The sequence below is a fragment of the Nomascus leucogenys genome, chromosome 20 (genome assembly GCF_006542625.1).
Source record: "Nomascus leucogenys isolate Asia chromosome 20, Asia_NLE_v1, whole genome shotgun sequence".
NCBI lineage: Eukaryota > Metazoa > Chordata > Mammalia > Primates > Hylobatidae > Nomascus > Nomascus leucogenys.
In genome coordinates, this window is record NC_044400.1 from 849,984 (window position 1) to 868,683 (window position 18,700).

An 18,700-nucleotide genomic window follows, 5' to 3' on the forward strand; every position below is an offset into this window, starting at 1 on the left:
GCCCCTCCCCAAGACGCGGACGCCCTCCTGGAGATTCAGATCCTCTCCTGGAGATGCAGACCCCTCCCCCAGATCCAAACCTCTCCCCAAGATGCGGACGCCCTCCCCCAGATGCACACACCTTTCCGAAGATGCAGACCTTTCCCCCAGATGCAGACCCCTCCCCAACATAGACTCTGTATCTGAGACAGGTGCAGACCCCTCCCCCAGGTGCAGACCCCTCCCCCTGATGCGAGCCCCTCCCCCAGATGCAAACCCCCCCAGCAGGTGCAGACCCCTCCCCTAAATGCGGAGCCCTCCCTCAGATGCAGGCCTTTCCCCCGAATACAGTCCCCCTCCTCCAGGTGCAGCCCCTCTACCGGGACGCGGCCCCGCCCGTCCCACCCCGTGACGCATCCAGGCCCCCCTCCCTCCCTCTCTCCCTCCCTCTCTCCCCTCCCTCCCTCTCCCCCACCCCTTCCCCCGCCTGGAGTCCGCCAGGCTCCTCCGCCTGCGGCCCGTAGCCGCCTCGTCATTGGCCAGAACGCTTCAGGTGGCACGCTCGGGATTGGTGGAGGCCTGCGTTGCTCCCGCCCTCGGCCCGGGGTGAGGCCCGCGATTGGCTGGTGCGGGCAGAGCGTCTTCTCGGGCCTGGGCGGCGCAGACGAGGCCTGAGGCGGCGGCGCGGGGCAGGTGAGCTCCTGGCCGGCCGGGCCCAGGGGACCCCGGGGCAGGCGCCGGGCTGCGGGGACGCGGGGCGGGGGCCCGGGGGCCGGGAGGACGCGGGGTCGCGGCCTGGGCGCCCCCAGCGCGGGCTGCGCCAGGGCCTTCTGGGCCAACGGCTGCCGCCCCCGCCCGTCCCGCGCCCCGCAGCTACCCCGGCCCGCGCAGGTGAAGACGCCCGGAGACCCTGGCGGTCGTGGCGCAGGGGTCCTGCTCCTCCCCGGGGTGTCGCCAGCGGGGTCGTGGCGCGGGGTCGGGGGCGGAGCGGGGAGAGGCGCGGGAGGCCGCGGCGGGCGGCCGGGGCTGGGCGTGGAGGAGCGTCCTCCCCGCGTTCTCAGGCCTCGGCCCGGGCTGCCCACCTGGACCTTGCTGCGGGGTCCCAGCCCCTGGAAGTAGCGGCGGGGCCGTGGGTGGGGTGGTGGGAAGACGGTTTTATTTAAGAGATGGGGTCTCGCTGCGTTTCCCAGGCTGGTCTCGACGTTCTGAGCGCGAGCGATCCTCCCGCCTCCGCCTCCCGAAGCGCTGGGATCACAGGCGTGAGCCACCGCGCCCGGCTCATACTCGTATTTTTTGTAGGGTTGTGGTCTATGCTGCCCAGGTCAGGCTCTTAGGCTCAAGCGATCCCCTCGCCCCAGCCTGCCTGGAGGCGCGCGCGTGGTCTCCGCGCCCTGTTGCGCCTGCAAAGTGCCCAGAACGGTGTCTGGCGCAAAATAAGCAGCGGCGGGGAACACCTTGCCACTGTCACCGTCATGGGGAGGATTTCTCCCGGCTCCCCAGGGCTCTCCCGGGCAGGTGGGCCGTGAGGTCCGAGGTCTCTGCTCTCGCTTTGCAGCTTGTGGTTGCTGCGCCTGGCTCTGATTCCAGGTGGGAAGCTGCCCATAATTGTGTCTTCTAAGCTTCAGTAATAGTATTGCCGGTGAAGTGCTTGCGGCTCTAATTGCTAATGCTTTGTATGAAGGCTTTTGTGTGCATCCTGTTTTTACTCCCTACATCTCCACTGTGTAGAAACACCGTGTGTTTTGGTTTATTCTCATCTGTTGTTGGGCACTTAATAGTTTTTTGAAGCCTTTAGTTTTCTCAAATTATTTCTCTAGCAATTTCCTCTTCTTTGTTTACCCTTTTTTTCTGACTGTTTTGGAAATACTACTGTTTGGGCTGGAAGCCTTGGGCTGGCTTTATAATTTTCTTGTCTTTCTCTCATTTAATGTTTGTTCTACTTTCTACATTTCCTCCTTTTCTTCCAATATATCTATTTAGCATTTTAGTTTGGCCATCGTATTTTAAATTTCCCAGAGCTGGTTTTTTTTTCTTCTCCTTTAAAATTTGTGATATGTTCTGACTTCATAAATGGAGTATCCTCTCATTCACCTGCTTTTTTTTTTGATTGTGCTAAAATACACGTAACGTAAAACAACATCACCACCTAGTTACATAACTTTTTCATCATCCCAGATGGAAACCCTATACCCGTTAAGCAGCCGCTACCCATTCTTCCGTCTCCCCAGGCCCTGGCAACCGCTAATCTGCATTCTGTCTCTATGAATTGGCCTGTTCTGGACATTTCACGTAAATGGAATCATACAATATGCAGCCCCTTGTGTCAGGCCTCTTTCACTTAAGATAATGTCTTCAGAGTTCACACATGTTGTAGAGTGTATCAGTATTCCATTCCTTTTATGACTGAGTAATTGTCCATTGTATAGATATGCCACATTATGCTTATCCATTAGTCTGTTGATGGACGCTTGGGCTGTTTGCACCTGTTGGCTATTGTGAGTAATGCAGCTACTGTGAACATTTGTGTATGAGTTTTTATTTGAGCATCTGTTTTCAATTGTTTGGTTATATACCAAGGAATGGAGTTGCCGGGTCATATGGTAACTCTGTGTTTAGCTTTTTGAGGAACTGCCAAACTATTTTTCACAGTGGCCGCACCATTTTACATTTCCATCGGCAACATATGAGTTGACTTTCTCCACATCCCCCCAACACTTAGTTTCCAAAAAGGATGACCGTGTTAATGGATCTGAAGTGGCGTCTCATTTGGGTGTGATTTGCGTGTCCCTGATGACCAGTGAAGTTGAGAATTGTTTCATGTCCATGTTGGCCGTTGTGTATTTTTGGAGAAATTCTCATTCAAGTCCTTCCCCGCCACCCCCGGCCCCCCTCCCTTTTTTTTTTTTTTTTTTGAGACGGAGTTTTGCTCTGTCGCCCAGGCTGCAGTGCAGTGACACGAACTCAGCTCGCTGCAACCTCCACCTCCCGGGCTCAAGTGATTCTCCTGCCTCAGCCTCCCGAGTAGCTGGGATTACAGGTGCCCACCACCACACCCGGCTAATTTTGTATTTTTAGTAGGGATGGGGTTTCTCCATGTTGGTCAGGCTGGTCTCAAACTCCCGACCTTAGGTGATCTGCCTACCTTGGCCTCCCAAAGCGCTGGGATGACAGGTGTGAGCCACCGTGCCCGGCCTCTTTCTCCATTTTTAAATTGGGTTTCTTTTTTTTTTTTTTTTTTTTTTTTTTTTTTTTGAGTTGTCAGAATTCTTTATTCTGTATACTAGACCCTCATCAGACATGTGATTAATATTTCTCCCAGTCTTTGGATTGTCTCTTCACTCTCTTGTTAGTGTCCTTTGATGCACAAATTGATGAACTCTAAATTGATTAACTCTAACTTTTCTGTTTTTTCTTTTGTTGCTCATGCTTTTGATGTCATACCTAAGAACTCTGCAAAATCCAAGGTCAGGAGGATTTGTCCTGTGTTTTCTTTTAAGAGTTTATCATTTTAGCTCTTGTATTTAGGTTTTTGATCCATTTTGAGTTCATTCTTGTGTATGATGTGTTTTAGGTTCTGACTTCGTTCTTTTGCACGTGGATATTGTTCAAGCATCATTTGTGACAAGACTGCTTTTTCCCTATTGAGTGGTCTTGGCACCCTTGTCAAAATCAATTGACTAGATGTGTGGATTTATTTTTGGACCCAGTTCTGTTCTGCAGGTCTGTATGTTTTTATGCCAATGCCACCCTTTTTTTTTTGTTTTTTTTTTGAAATGGAGTCTTGCCCTGTCGCCCAGGCTGGAGTGCAGTGGTGTGATCTCGGCTCACTGCAACCTCCGCCTCCCAGGTTCAAACACTTGTCCCGTCTCAGCCTCCCAAGTAGCTGAGATTACAGGCGCCCGCCACCACACCCAGCTAATTTTTGTATTTTTGGTAGAGACGGGGTTTCACCGTGTTGGCAGGCTGGCCTTGAATGCCTGACCTCATGATCCGCCCACCTCGGCCTCCCAATGCCACACTATTTTGTAGTAAGTTTTGAAGCTAGGAAGTTGGGGTCCTCCAACTTTGCTTTTCTTCTGGAAGGTTTTTTACTATTTGGGACCCCTTGCAGTTCCATGTGAATTTAAAGATCAGTTTTTCCATATTTGCAAAAAAGACCATTGGGGTTTTGATAGAGGTAGTAGGGAATCTGTACATCACTGTGGGAGTACTGCTATCCTAACAGTAGTAAGTCTTTCCATCCATGAACATGGACTGTCTTCCCATTTATGTAGGTTGTCTTTAATTCTTTCAACAATGCTTTGTGATTTTCAGTGTACAAGTGGTGCACTTCCTTGGTTAAATTTATTCCTAAGTTTTTAATACTTTTTGATGCTATTGTGAAATGAATTGTTTTCCCAATTTCACTTTCAGATTGTTCATTGCTAGTGTGTAGAAATGCAACTGACTTTTTATTGACCTTGTATCCTGAAACTTGGCTGAGTTTGCTTGTTAGTTCTAACAGCAGTTTTTTTGTTGATTCATTAGGATTTTCTAGATATGAGATCATGTCATCTGAGAATAAAGATAGTTTTACATCTTCCTTTCCAATTAGTATGCCTCTTGACTGATTGCTCTGTGGAGAACTTCCAGTATAGCGTTGAAGAGCAGTGGTGAAAGTGGCCACCCTTGTCTTGTCGCTCATCTTAGGTGAAAAATTTGAATATGACATTCACTGAGTTTTTCATAGATGCCCTTTATCACGTGAGGAAGTTCCCTTCCATTCCTGGCTTGTTGAGTGTTTTTACTATGAAAAGGTGTTGGAGTTTGCCAGGTGCTTTTTCTGCACCAATTAAGATGATCATGTCACTTTGCCTAATTGCTTCTTGAAAAGATTGTGCATATTCAGTTTCTCCTGTATTTTGGTTCCATCTTACACCCTCACTTCCAATTGTAAACTAGTATCACTATTTTTGGAGCCTTCTGGGGGTTCCATGATCAAAGTTAGATTGTTCTTCCATGTTCTCCATCGCATGCTTATGACTCAACTTTTTCTGGCCTGAGTCAGTTTTTATTCATCTATCTAGCTCCCCAAAATGTATTGGTATTTTCTTTTCTCTCTTTCTTTTTGTTCTCAATGAAATATGCCCTTAAAAAATAGCCCTTTCTCAAAGGGATATGTGGGAGAGAGTGGATGCTAACATCTATATTCAGCACATTTTTTTTTTTTTTTTTTTTTTGAGACAGAGTCTTGCTCTGTCACCCAGGCTGGAGTGCAGTGGCGCGATCTTGGCTCACTGCAAGCTCCGCCTCCCGGGTTCACGCCATTCTCTTGCCTCAGCCTCTCCGAGTAGCTGGGACTACAGGCGTCCGCCACCACGCCCAGCTAAGTTTTGTATTTTTAGTAGAGACGAGGTTTCACCATGTTGGTCAGGCTGGTCTTGATCTCTTGACCTCGTGATCCACCCACCTCAGCCTCCCAAAGTGCTGGGATTATAGGCGTGAGCCCGGCCTGGTGACCTATTTTCAAAGAATGCTGATATTTAATGGGGTGTGTGTCAGCTCATAACCATTGTTTCCTGGTCCCGAATTTATGATGATCGAATGGTCTCCTAGTCTGCTTTATAGTGTCTCCAGATTCTGAAAACAAATCCAATTCAAATCTGCTTACAGTAAATGCCAGGGAGTGTTTTTTTGTGGGAGAAATAGTGATGGGATGAAACCATCCCTCAGCGTTCAACCCTTGCCCTTACTGCGACGTTTCAGAGTGAGGTGAGAGTCCTGGAACTGCCTCTCCTGGAGGCAGTTGAATTGCATGTCATAATGCCCACTGGTGATTCAGGTTAAGCGGTCCTGAACACAGCGGGAAAGGGAGTTCCTGCATCTGGGTTCGTCAGGCAGATTGGAAACAGGACTACCTGGGCGGTAGGCGCAGTGTCGTTGGCCTCACCTTTCCCTGTGCGTATTTGGTGGAGTGGTTGTGCTTGTGTTGCCTGCCAGAGGGTTGCAGTGTTGTTTCATTGATGGAAAGCCTGCCCTCGTTTTCTTCTTCCCCTTGCTTCCTAATGTGGCGCTTGTTGCTATTTTGGACTGCTCACCCACTCGATTTATAGACAGAGGAGACCAGGCCTGCTAGATCACATTGAAGCAGTTTGCTTCCACTGGGGTAAAAATAAACTAGGAAGTGTCAGATGAAAAATACAGAACATGATGTTGCTTCTTACAATACACTGTTTATATAATTGTATATTCTAATTGTTGCTACTTTATTAAGCATCTCACGTAATTTATTAGTCAGTTTTACAGTTTAAATTGTGTCTGTCATTAAGCATGCCTGTTCCGTGGGTACTTTGGTTTTCATTTAGTTGCTTAGGGGCATACAGTGAATGGCTGTAGGTTGTGAGTTTAGGCGGTAACATCTGTGTGACAGACACTTTCGACATTTGTGCAGAATTAAACTGTAGGTCTCAGACAAGCGGCGTGAATGTCATCACATCCAGGTGCCGGGTTCCCTGGGTCCCTGCGGTGGGGGAGACACCCCTTGGGCATGTGTAGTTTGAACACAGAGCAGCCCTTTGGTCGCTTTGTTCTCATTCTATTTATTTTGATTTTTAATATTATTGGAAGATATGAGCTGTATCTGCAGTATGAAAAACAGATGACTTTATTATGTCTTTACTTGCTACAAACTGAAAAGTGTTCACCTCGAGCCTAGTACTTGGTGCTGGGGAGGACAGAGCGCTAGAAGGGTGATCTGGACGTGGTGTGGATGTGTATTCCAGAACATGTAAGACCGTGAGACTGCTGTTGCCAATTACTGTTGGGAATGGGGCAGCTGACATACCTGTTCCGGTTAGACGAGGAAGCATATGAAGGCGCGAACACACGGGGAGGAAGAATGAGAGGCCCAAGCGCAGTGCACACGGCCCCGTGGCCACCCGCGAATTCCCACACACACACGGCCCCGTGGCCACCCGCGAATTCCCGCACACACACGGCCCCGTGGCCACCCGCGAATTCCCGCACGCACACGGCCCCGTGGCCACCCGCGAATTCCCGCACGCACACGGCCCCGTGGCCACCCGCGAATTCCCGCACGCACACGGCCCCGTGGCCACCCGCGAATTCCCGCACGCACACGGCCCCGTGGCCACCCGCGAATTCCCGCACGCACACGGCCCCGTGGCCACCCGCGAATTCCCGCACGCACACGGCCCTGTGTCCACCCGCGAATTCCTGTACAGGATTTTTCCGGAGCGTAGTCAGGTAAGAAGTAGAGAGTGGTGGAGACTGGGGGATTGTCAGCTTAGTGGTGAAGCAAGCAGGGTGCGTGGTGTGGATAGCGCCCCCTTCCGGTCACGTGCAGCGTTCACTTGTTCTACAAGCAAGGGTTAGAGCTGAAGGTGAATGAGGCACAGTTCCTGCCCCCTCACAGAGTTCAAGGGCCACTTGGAGAGAAGGACTCATTGAGAAATAATCATCATGATTTGTGTTACTGCTGATCACCAGTGAGTGCTAGAATTGACAGTAACTGGGGTAGGATGAGGCCCATGGGGGCTTCCTGGTGGTGGTATCTCTGCTGAATATTAAGTGTGAGGAGAAGTTAGCTGGGCAGTTTGGGGTGTAACTAGACCAAGGAGATGCGGAAGGGGGTCAAGAAACAGGAGGGCACCTCAGGCAGGAGGACATTCATTGCAAGGAAAGAGTGGAGGAGCGGCATGTAAATGGGTGGGGAGGAGAGGGCTCCCTGGAACCACAGTGGATTCTAAGGCACAGATGGGAAGTGAGGAGGGAGAAGTAGCAGCATTTGCACCAGCGCCACGTGTGCAGGCAGCCACGGGGGGAGTCTGTGTGAACAAGGTAGGCAGATTTCTCTGTAGATGGATCATTCAGGTGGTTTTCTCAAGGATTGACTTGAGAGGCAAGACTGGAGCCAGGGAGATGGTCAGGGCACTTGCAGGGAGCCAGCGAGAGGTGGCATGTCAGGGCGGGAATGGAGAGGGGGCATGGGGCACGCACCCTGGGGAGGGAGGAGCAGGCCTGGGGCGCGATTTGGACCTGTGAGCCTGCCTGATGTCCAGGCGGAAATGCCCAACAGGAAATAAAACGATGCCTGTGTACCAACTGGAATTACAGATGGGTTACATGAATTATTAATGGCTTGCAGTATAAACGTCAAAACAGTAAGAGTAGGAGAGTCCATTGCAGACCATTCTTGTGTTCTTGGCTTAGGGAAAGTCTTTCTAAGAAGCAGGACGTGAGTGAGGGAAGGGAAAGACCAGACATGGTGTGGCCAAAGTCACCTGGGTGAAGTTAAGGATGGGAGTATCCCTGGCATGTAGTAGTGGATTCATATCCTTATGCGTATGTGGTCCTGTAAAACAAAAAAAGACAGATCTCCGCACAGGATGAGAAATACCCCTGGCTGAGAAACACGAAAAGATGTTTCAAGTCACTGATAATTAAGGAAATGCACATGAAAGCCGTGTGAGCCTCTGGGTCCAGACCCAGCACGGGCTCTGTAGGAGGGGATGCTGAGTGTGGCTGCAGCACGTCATTGCTTGAGGGCCGCTGGCTGCAGATGAGTTCTCCAGGAGGCATTTCGTTGGCGGTCCCGATCGTACTGGTTATAAGGAAATTCTGTGCACTCTAGGTTTGAAGCAAATACAATGAAACTATTTAAACTATTTAATAGTTCTGTCTTCCTAGACCGTTTGCAGTAATGTGTATAAACCAAATAATTTGGCCTTGGGCTTTTGCTGAAACACTGTGATGACCACCATTTTGTAAGAGGAAGTGGGGTTTTTATTAAAAAGATTCAGTGCCCTTATCGTAAGGAGATGTACACACGTGGTAATCGGTCTTCTGGTAGAAGTCGTTGTTTTCTTTGACACTCAGCTGTTTTCTTGATGTTCAGGCTAAATGGGCTTGCTTACCTTTTCCTGTTGTTTCATCATTTCCAAAACAAGTGAAGAAATGTTGCATCTTGGCTAGGAACTATCTGTCGATACGACTTTGCTGCTGATGGGGTGTGCTGGGAGGCAGTCCAGAGCGGGGCGGGTGCAGGGTGGGTGCATCTGCTGGCTGGGTGCTCCACCGGTGCTCTGAGGAGCAGCTTCTGTTTCTAGCCCCTGTGAACGTGTCCACACCTCACAGCTAAGGCAGTGGGAGACCTTGAATTGGAACCCAGAAGACTGGCTGCCTGTTCTGCCTCACAAATGAAGATGAAATTTGTTTCTTTTTGAAAGTGATATTTATTACGATAATTTTTTTTTTTTTTTTTTGAGACGGAGTCTCGCTCTGTCGCCCAGGCTGGAGTGCAGTGGCGTGATCTCAGCTCACTGCAAGCTCCACCTCCCGGGTTCACTGCATTGTCCTGCCTCAGCCCCCCGAGTAGCTGGGACTTCAGGCGCCCGCCACCACGCCCAGCTCATTTTGTTTTTGTATGTTTAGTAGAGACAGGGTTTCACTGTGTTAGTCAGGTTGGTCTTGATCTCCTGACCTCGTGATCTGTCCACCTTGGTCTCCCAAAGTGCTGGGATTACAAGCGTGAGCCACCGCGCCCGGCCAAGATTTGTTTTTTGTTTATGTTTTTGAGATAGAGTCTCACTCTGTCACCCAGGCTGGAGTGCAGTGGCAGATCTCAGCTCACGGCAACTTCCGCCTCCCGGGTTCAAGCAATTCTCATGCCTCAGCCTCCCCAGTAGCTGGGACTACAGGTGCCCGCCACCACGCCTGGCTAATTTCTTGTATTTTTAGTAGAGACAGGATTTCACCATTCACAGGATGGTCTCAATCTCCTGACCTTGTGATCCGCCCACCTCGGCCTCCCAAAGTGCTGGGATTACAGGCATGAGCCACTGTGCCTGGCCTAAAATCCATTTTTTACCAAAGCATTCAAGAAAAAAAACTGAGCTGTATATTTTCATGTCTACCATATAATATAAATTATATACTGTAAAAGGTAAATGGTATTAAAAGAGAAACCTAGTATAACTTACGTAGTTTTTGTTTGTTTGTTTGTTTTTTTGAGACAGAGTCTCACTCTGTCGCCCAGGCTGGAATGTGCTGAAATCTGGGCTCACTGCAACCTGCGCCTCCTGGGTTCAAGTGATTCTCGTGCCTCAGCCTCCCGAGTAGCTGGGATTACAAGCGTGCACCACCATACCCGGCTGATTTTTGTATTTTTAGTAGAGGGGTGGTTTCATCATGTTGCCCAGGCTGGTCTTGAACTCCTGACCTTAGGTGATCCACCCACCTCGCCCTCCCAAAGTGTTGGGATTACAGGCATGAGCCACCCCACCTGGCCTTATCTAATTTTAAAACCCTGCTAGGATATATATGTATATTTTTGTTTGTTTTTGTTTTGTTTTGTTTTTTGAGACAGAGTCTCACTCTGTCACCCAGGCTGGAGTGCAGTGGTACTGTGTCAGCTCACTGCAACCTCCATCTCCTGGGTTCAATCAATTCTCCTGCCCCAGCCTCCTGAGTAGCTGGGATTACAGGCGCCCACTACCACACCCAGCTAATTTTTATATTTTTAGTAGAAACAGGGTTTCACCATGTTGGCCCCGCTGGCCTCGAACTCCTGACTTCAGGTGATCTGCCTGCCTCTGCTTCCCAAAGTGCTGGGATTACAGGCGTGAGCCACCGTGCCTGGCTGGATGTATATGTTTGTAAAGAAACCTAAGCCATAGGTTTGAAACCAAAGTTTGCAACCTAAACGGAGGCCCTCTACTTTTCCTGTTTTTGTGAGCTTGTAAGTTCTCTTGGCCACCAACAAACACAAGATAAAAGGGAGAGACTGTCTGGGTGACAGGCACTCCTGGCCACTGTCTCCTAAGGTGTGTGCTTTTCTAGTGTCGATGGCTCTCCACCCATCCATCCTCCAGAAGCCATCTCATAGGAGGACCAACAGGGATCTTCCCACAGTCCCCTCTGTGCACACCTGTGCTGAGCCGGCCAGCCTGAGAACGCACGTCCAGGGCTTTCCGAGGCCCAGCTCCCATCTCAGCATCCTGCACAAAGCTGGGTACCAGTTAGTCTGTTTCCTTCCACCAGGCCAGGGACACACACTCGTGTGGAACACAACTCTCACAAAGCCATGCCAGGCATGACATTCAGGGCAGGGCAGCCAGGGAGGCACAGATGCCAGCAGGAGCATCACACCTGCAGACAGCACATCTATGCAGAATGTCAACTTCAGATTCTTTCCAGGTTTTTCTGATGCCATTGAAAACATGCTGGATCCATTTTTCACTTACTGTGTGGTTACTGATGAGATTATAAATGCAAAAAACATCTCCCTTAAGTCTCTCAGACAGGTGACCGAGGCAGCGTCCTCTTCACATGGGAAGGCTCTAATGTTACATTTCAGTTTTAATTAGCAGCAATGTAATGGAGACTGGGAATGGTGTTGTGAAAATGCTGAGTACTCTTTGGCGGTCAGTAGAGCCGGTCTCAGAACCATGCTTTTGCCTGCAGGTGTGCCGGCGAGCAGTGCAAGGGCTGGGGGCTCCCGACTGCTGGCTGAGTCCCAGCTGTGGGGCTCATCGGTGGACCTTTGCCTTTCATTTAGGGCAGGGTGAACAAATCTTTCGTCTCAGGAATTGCACACCCAGAAGAAAAATAACTGTTTTTGTTTGTTTGAGATGGAGTCTTGCTCTGTCGCCCAGGCTGGAGTGCAGTGGCGCGATCTCGGCTCACTGCAAGCTCTGCTTCCCAGGTTCATGCCATTCTCCTGCCTCAGCCTCCTGAGTACCTGGGACTACAGGCGCCCGCAACCAAGCTGAGCTAATTTTTTGTATTTTTAGTAGAGACGGTGTTTTACCGTGTTAGCCAGGATGGTCTCGATCTCTCGACCTCGTGATCTGCCCTCCTCGGCCTCCCAAAGTGCTGGGATTACAGGTGTGAGCCACTGCACCCAGCCATGACTGTTCTTTTTTAAAATTTAAAACGTCGGCCTTATTGCTTTACTCTTCAAAATAACCGCAGCTGACGCCTGAGTGCTTGTCACCTGTCAGGCATTGCCTGAGGTGCACAGTTTCATTTAATCCTTTTTTGACTTCATTTTATTTTATCCTATAATTTAATATTTGGTTTTGTAAAGGACTAAGGATGAAATTTAAAATCTTCCATTTCCAAATTTAAAATGATCCATGTTATAGTCTGTTAAGGGGGGAAGGAGGAAAGAGGGAGTGAATGAGACTGCAGGGTGGGGAGGGGAGTTGGGGAGCTCTGGGAGCCTCTCACCTGGCAGCAGGCCTGTGGCCCATGTGGGAGAGTGCAGAGCACCTGCCTTGGGGACGCTGGGGCACACTGTCACAGCCGCTGCTGCCGCTGTCTCGCAAGGTTCTGCTTGGCGTGAGCCTGGCCTTCGGTGCTTGTCGGGTTGGGGTTATTTTCTAGGCTGAGAGATAATGGCCAGGACATTTCCCGAGGTCCTGGACAGGGGTCATTAGGCCGGGACTGCATCAGGGGGGGTTAAGGCACCCTGTTTCCTCATTTCGAAGTGTTAGGAAATAGAGAAAATGATAGATTCCGCATGTTTTATACATAGATTTACCGGGGAACATAAAATTCACGTGATTATAAAAGTGAAATCAGAATGAAGACAGATTAAGGGTCTGTAATCACAGACTCTCCACGTCCGCACTTCCCTCAGCACCTGCTGAACCTGGAGTGTGACCTCTTTTCCCTACCATCCCCGTGTTCCTGGCTTTCCTTTTCTCTGGCCTGGCTGCCCTAATGGCCTTATTGCTAAATTAGCCCAACATCTGAGCAGGAGCGGGCGTCCATAGCACTGAGTTACCCCAGTGTCCCCCAGGGTGGAGCGGGAGTGGGCGCTCGCTGAGCCCAGCTTTGGGTTGTTGCTCGGCAGTGCAGGCAGAGCCCATTGTTGCATTGCTGCTGGGCAGGGCTGGGTTCTGCAGAAGCTGCCGGGACCAGGCCCGTGCACCTCGGGAGCCCAGGCGTGGTGTGTAGGTGGAGGGTAGCCTACGTTGGATCCAGGCTAAGGCCCTGTCCTGTGCGGGCTCCTCTGCGCGTGGGTTGAATCTAGATTTAGGTGTTGGTTAAAGTAGGTAGACAGGTGGGAGAGAGACAGTTAAACAGGTATTAACTGTTACATGGATTAAGTGATCACAGTTTTATTTGCAAAAGGCCATTGAAGTGTAAGTTCATGGAATTCCGAGCAAGCGTGAACTGGACTTGCCGAGCCTGTGTCTGGGTTGGGCGCTGGGCTGGGTGTCCCTGGAAAGAACAAGAATTTGGAAGTGTGCTTTTTTTTTTTTTTTTTGAGATGGAATCTGGCTCTGCCACCCAGGCTGGAGGGCAGTGGCGCAATCTCGGCTCACTGCAAGCTCCGCCTCCCGGGTTCACGCCATTCTCCTGCCTCAGCCTCCCAAGTAGCTGAGACTACAGGCGCCCACCACCACGCCCAGCTAATTTTTGTATTTTTAGTAGAGACAGGGTTTCACCGTGTTAGCGAAGATGGTCTCGATCTCCTGACCTCATGATCCGCCTGCCTCGGCCTCCCAAAGTGCTGGGATTACAGGCATGAGCCACCGCACCCGGCCGAAACATGTTGTAAAATGCAGGAGTTTCATCATGCTTGTTGATACTTGTAGGTGTAGTACAATTTTTACATGTAAACAGTGGTCTTTCTTTCTATGGTACTTTATTTCGAAGAAAGTAGCATGAATTAAAGTACTTTTGGCTTGGTTTATGGAGCTCAGTCATTTGTACAAAAGTGTCTTTTGTCCAGGAGTTTCTTTTAGTTATATCTCCCTCAGATATTTCAACAGCCGACTGTGATTCACACTGCTACTATGAGGACTTTTTAAAAAGTCAGGGTGTGTGCATGTGAGTATTTTTAGCCAGAGGAAAGTATGAGTCATTCCAAATAAATCTAGATGACAACCTGAGAAACAATATACTCAACAGTTTCTAACCTAAAAAAAACCTGTTTTTTGGTGAGGAAAAAAGTGTAAATAGTGCCTTAAGCTTTTTTATTCACCCTGCAGTTTCTTTTCTGATTCTGAGATGCTTGTGAGAGCTTCAGCCATCTAGGAACGTGTACGCTGCTGTTTGACCACGCAGTAGCAGGTAGTTCTATTTTAGTTAATAAAATAAAAACTGATTTCAGAAGACCGAGAACATTTTGACACAGTGAGGATTTAAAAACACATCTTGAAGAGAGCTCTGAGTTTCTCTCCGTGTTTCTTGGAAGGTGCCCTGGTTTCATGAGTCAGTCACTTTAGGGTTCCTGGTCTTTTTCTCAGGATATATTAGGGGACTGGAAACGACAGAAGTGTTCCTGGGCTTGTAACTATGGAAACACTTGTCTCCTCTGTTTAGAAAACACTGCTGCTGGCCGTGTTTCCTGTGAGTTTTGATGGTGACCTGAGTTGAGTTGCATGTAGGCGGCTCAGGTTGACTAAGACAGGACTGCCCTGGATTTCCCGCCCGTTAAAACTCTCTGCATTTCTTTCCCGCCCTCTGCAGTATGGTTTGAAGTGATGAACATGGATTTTTCTCGGCTTCACATGTACAGTCCTCCCCAGTGTGTGCCAGAGAACACGGGCTACACGTATGCGCTCAGGTGAGTGTGCACCTGCACGTGGGGTCCTGGCCTTGCGATGCCACCTTGCACTGCTGCGGTGGCATGGACCTTAACAGGAACTCCATAGTACTACCAACTACATGCTATATTTTGAAGGTGAAAAAAATGATAGACTGTATCTTATGGCTTTAGAGGTGGTTTTACCTTACGGCTTTAAGGTAAACTGAATCTGTTCATCCTGGTGACTGGGTGGTTAGTCATCGCATACGGCTTGCTGGCTTCGACTCCACCCAGGTGGTTGTGATCTTGAGATGTCTGTGTGGTGATGCCTCGTGTTTGTGGTAGTGTATCAGTGGCTTGGTATTTTTAAGTTAACAGAAATAACCTGGAAAATTATTTCCCATTTGAAAGGAAACATCATAGAACAGTGTTGAAGCTCAGGGTTTCGAGAACACAACTTTTGTCTGAGGCCGAGTTTTCTGCTTTTATTCATATTCTGATCCACTGAACCAAGACGTTTGAGGCTGAAGAGGTGCTGCCCTGCCCCTTCTGTTTTCAGTTTACCAAGTAGAAAGGGTGACTGAAATGAAGCTTGCGTTTGATGAAATTACGGGTTAGCGCCAAGGGAAAATACACAGCTAGACAGGCCAGGATTTGATCAGCAGGTTGAAAAACTTGTGCACCCAGCAGATGTTTAAGGCACCAGGAAAATGCTTGTGTAATTTTTTTCAGTGGCTTGTCCTTTTTTTTTTTTCTGGAGACAGAGTGTCACCCTGTCGCCCAGGCTAGAGTGCAGTGGTGCAATCTCGGCTCACTGTAACATCCACCTCCCGGATTCAAGCAGTTCTCCTGCCTCAGCCCCTGGAGTAGCTGGGATTACAGACGTGCGCCACCACGCCCAGCTAATTTTTGTATTTTTAATAGAGATGGGGTTTCACCATGTTGGCCAGGCTGATCTCGAGCTCCTGACCTGAGGTGATCTGCCCACCTCAGCCTCCCAAAGTGCTGGGATTCCAGGTGTGAACCACCACGCCCAGTCTCAGTGGCTTATCCTCTACAGGGTGAAAATGAAATTGAAACTGTAAGAAAATTAGGAAATATTTTAAGAAAAATACTTGTTACCAGCATTAGTCAGATCTCACATTTGATGATCGAGTTTTTAATTCACAGTTCTCGGTCACATCACACTTCCATAGCAACACACTCTGTTTTGTAAGAGTCCTGTAGTGGTTAGAACGGGTAGGCCAGCTCAGGGGAGACTGCTCCTGCCTTCAGACTGTGCAGTGTGAAACAGTGATTTGTGGTCATTTATTTTTGCTTTTCTGACCTATTTTAAATAGAGTTTTTAAAATGCCTCTTGTCTGTTTCTTTACCTTGGGAGAGCAACACTTAATTTCATTGAAATTCACAGCCTTCCTTCAGTGAGACCTGTGGGCAGACCTCGGTGGCAGCTGGAGTGGGAAATGCAGAGGGAAGGTGGGCAGGGGCTGGCCAGAGTGGTGTAGGCTGGGCTGGGAATTTGGACTGTTGGTGGGCAGGGGCTGGCCGGAGTGGTGTAGGCTTGGCTGGGAATTTGGACTCTTGGGCACTGGGAACCCCTCAAAGGTTTTAAAGGTGGGGGGCTCTCTGAGGTTACTGCAGGATAGAGGTCAGGGTCTGTCCAGGAGATGGGCGGAGTGCTTCGGGGAGGCCCAGCTCTGGATCAGGACCAGAGGGAAGGACCAGCTGCCTCACATGAGTGGAGGTCCGTGGAGCACAGCCGGAGACTGGAGGTGGCGGCCTCGGGGGTGGTCTGGACATCAGTGCCTGGGTCCTCCTGGTCCTGGGCTGGCCTCCCACAGCCCTTGCTGCCTCAGCCGGCCGGCCTTACACTGGGTCCTTACACTCGTCTCTTTTTCCTTTCCTCAGGCTCCTTGTAGCCCTGGCCTCTTTTCTGAAAGTTCTCTTTGTCTTCCAATCCTCCCCGCACAGCTGGAAGGTGGAGCGGCCGTTCCCGATGGCTTTCTGTCTCCATCACTACGCTTGTCTTGATTCTTAGCATTCAGTAAACACTGAAAGGATCGTCCAGCATCCTGGCCACTCACTTTCTTTAATTAAATTTTTTTCTCTTTTGGGAGCCAGGCTCAGTGGCTCACGCCTGTAATCCCAGGACTTTGGGAGGCTGAGGCGTGTGGATCACTTGAGGTAAAGAGTTGGAGACCAGCCTGGCCAACATGGTGAAACCCCGTCTCTACTAAAAATACAAAAATTAGCTGGGTGTGGTGGCAGGCGCCTGCAATCCCAGCTACTTGGGAGGCTGAGGCAGGAGAATCGCTTGAACCCGGGAGATGGAGGTTGCAGTGAGCTGAGATGACACCATTGCAGTCCAGCCTGGAAGACGGTGTGAGACTCTGTCTCAAAAAAATAAATAAAACAACATTTTTTTTCTCTTTTGGAAAATGATAACATGCAGGTTGAGAGAATAGTGACAAGCCCATTTGCCGGCCACTGGCTTCACCAGTGATGCATGCAGGTCTTCCGCCCCCACCCAGCACTTGGGAGCCTCTGCGACCGCTGCTTCAGCTCACGGGTTCCCCAGCCCACTGTCCTGCACCAGTGGCCTGGCACTCTTCTCGCTGCGACAGGGTGGGCCCAAACACTTCCTCTCAAGTTCTCCTGGAACTTCACTGGATTCTTTAAAGCCAGTCTCTAAAAGATAATGATATATTTAAAATAACCCAAATACCACTATCATCCCAGTCATTTAAAAGGGCTTCTTAATGTATTTAGTCCATGTTCCAATATCCCAGATCCTTGAATTTTCTCTTTCACAATTAATTTTTTTTTAAATTAGCCTAAACAGGATCCTCATGTTACACTGGGTGATTTCCCTCTTAAGTCTCAATCTGTAATTCTTGTCAACTGGTAGTTAAGTCTGGAAGTGCAGTCATTTTTTGGTTTATTTCTTTATTAGCGTGACTCTGTGGCAGATGGTGTCATGGGATGTAGCTCCCTGTCACAGCTTGAGTCCGTGCTGTCTGATGTGTCTCCTCTTTTAGCACTGAGGCTGATTGATGTTGTCAGCTTGACCCACTCGCAGTAAAATGCAGTCATTGGCGATGGTTGCCTTGAACTTCAGGGTCAGAGGAGGACGTTTCCCGGAGCCCTCGGAACCGACATGCTGATGCCCATGCTCAGATCCAGGGGTACTGGAGACATGAGGGTCCCACCATCCAGCCTCTCGTGGGGGTGTTGGCTGTGGAAGCCGGAAGAAGAGCATGTCCAGAATGGGGGACTTGTCAGCAGGGGCAAATGCTGCTGGACAGACAGGAAGAAGCGGCAACTCAGCCATGGAGGCCGAGGGGCCTGGCGGAAGCCGCTTCAGAGCCTCCACGGGGCAAGGAGCCAGCAGAGACTAGCCGGCACTGCAACCAGTCGGCTGCTGGGGGAGGTGGAGAGGCGTGGCTTTGAGTGGAAGTTGTTTGTTTGTTACCATGGGGTGAGCCAAGCGTGTGTGTAGATGCTGGTGGTCAGGAGCCAGTAGAGAAGCTGAAGATGGAGGAGAACGAGGAAGGGCCTCCTGCAGAGAGAGAGGAGGGAAGGGGGAACTCCATCCAGAGCACGCAGGCCTGGCTCGGGATTACTTTTGCATCGCTGCAGGCAGGAAGGGTGTGTCAGGGTAGAACATGAGTAAACGTATGAATACGTGCATAGGAATAGATTGATTATGCGGAATTGGCTCGTGGAGACTGGCAAGGCCCAAGATCTTCAGGTTGAGTTGGCAAAGGGGAGACTCGGGGCAGCCGATGGTGTAAGTTCCAGGCCAAGTCCAGAGGCCCAAGACCCAGGAGAAGCACGGTATAGTTCCAGTTTGGAGGCCGGCTGGCTCAAGACCCTGGAAGAGCTCGTGTTCTGGTTTGAGTCTGAAGGCAGGACGTAGCTGGCGTTCCAGCTCCAGGCTGTCCAGCAGGAGGAGCTGCTGCTTCTTAAAGCCTTCGCGTTCTGTCCAGGCCTTCAGCTGATTGGAGGGCAGTCTGCTTTCCCAGTGTTTTGATTTCAGTGTTACTGTCATCCAGAAACACCCTCACAGATACACTCAGAATAATGTTGGAGCAAATATCTGAGCACCCAAGGCCCAGTCAAGTTGACACATACAGGTAACCCCTGCAGAGGGAAAGGATGAGCGTGGTCAAGGAGGAG

At 49.8% G+C, this 18,700-nt stretch overlaps 1 protein-coding gene across 20 annotated transcripts in view; it reads left to right on the forward strand.

The window, feature by feature from the left end:
- Positions 1 to 596: 596 nt before the first annotated feature.
- Positions 597 to 18,700, forward strand: part of SUN1 (Sad1 and UNC84 domain containing 1) — a 55,103-nt gene continuing 36,999 nt past the window's right edge. For 14 of the 20 annotated variants that reach the window (XM_030801024.1, XM_030801028.1, XM_030801027.1 and 11 more), the window contains exons 1-2: positions 597 to 672; positions 14,464 to 14,560. In XM_030801024.1, coding sequence (XP_030656884.1) covers positions 14,478 to 14,560 — 83 coding nt within the window. In that variant the 5' untranslated portion in view covers positions 597 to 672; positions 14,464 to 14,477. Of the gene's footprint in view, positions 673 to 1,230; positions 1,567 to 3,181; positions 3,444 to 14,317; positions 14,344 to 14,463; positions 14,561 to 18,700 lie in introns of those variants that run through there. The other 6 variants (XM_030801044.1, XM_030801026.1, XM_030801025.1 and 3 more) reach the window with 6 other exon arrangements.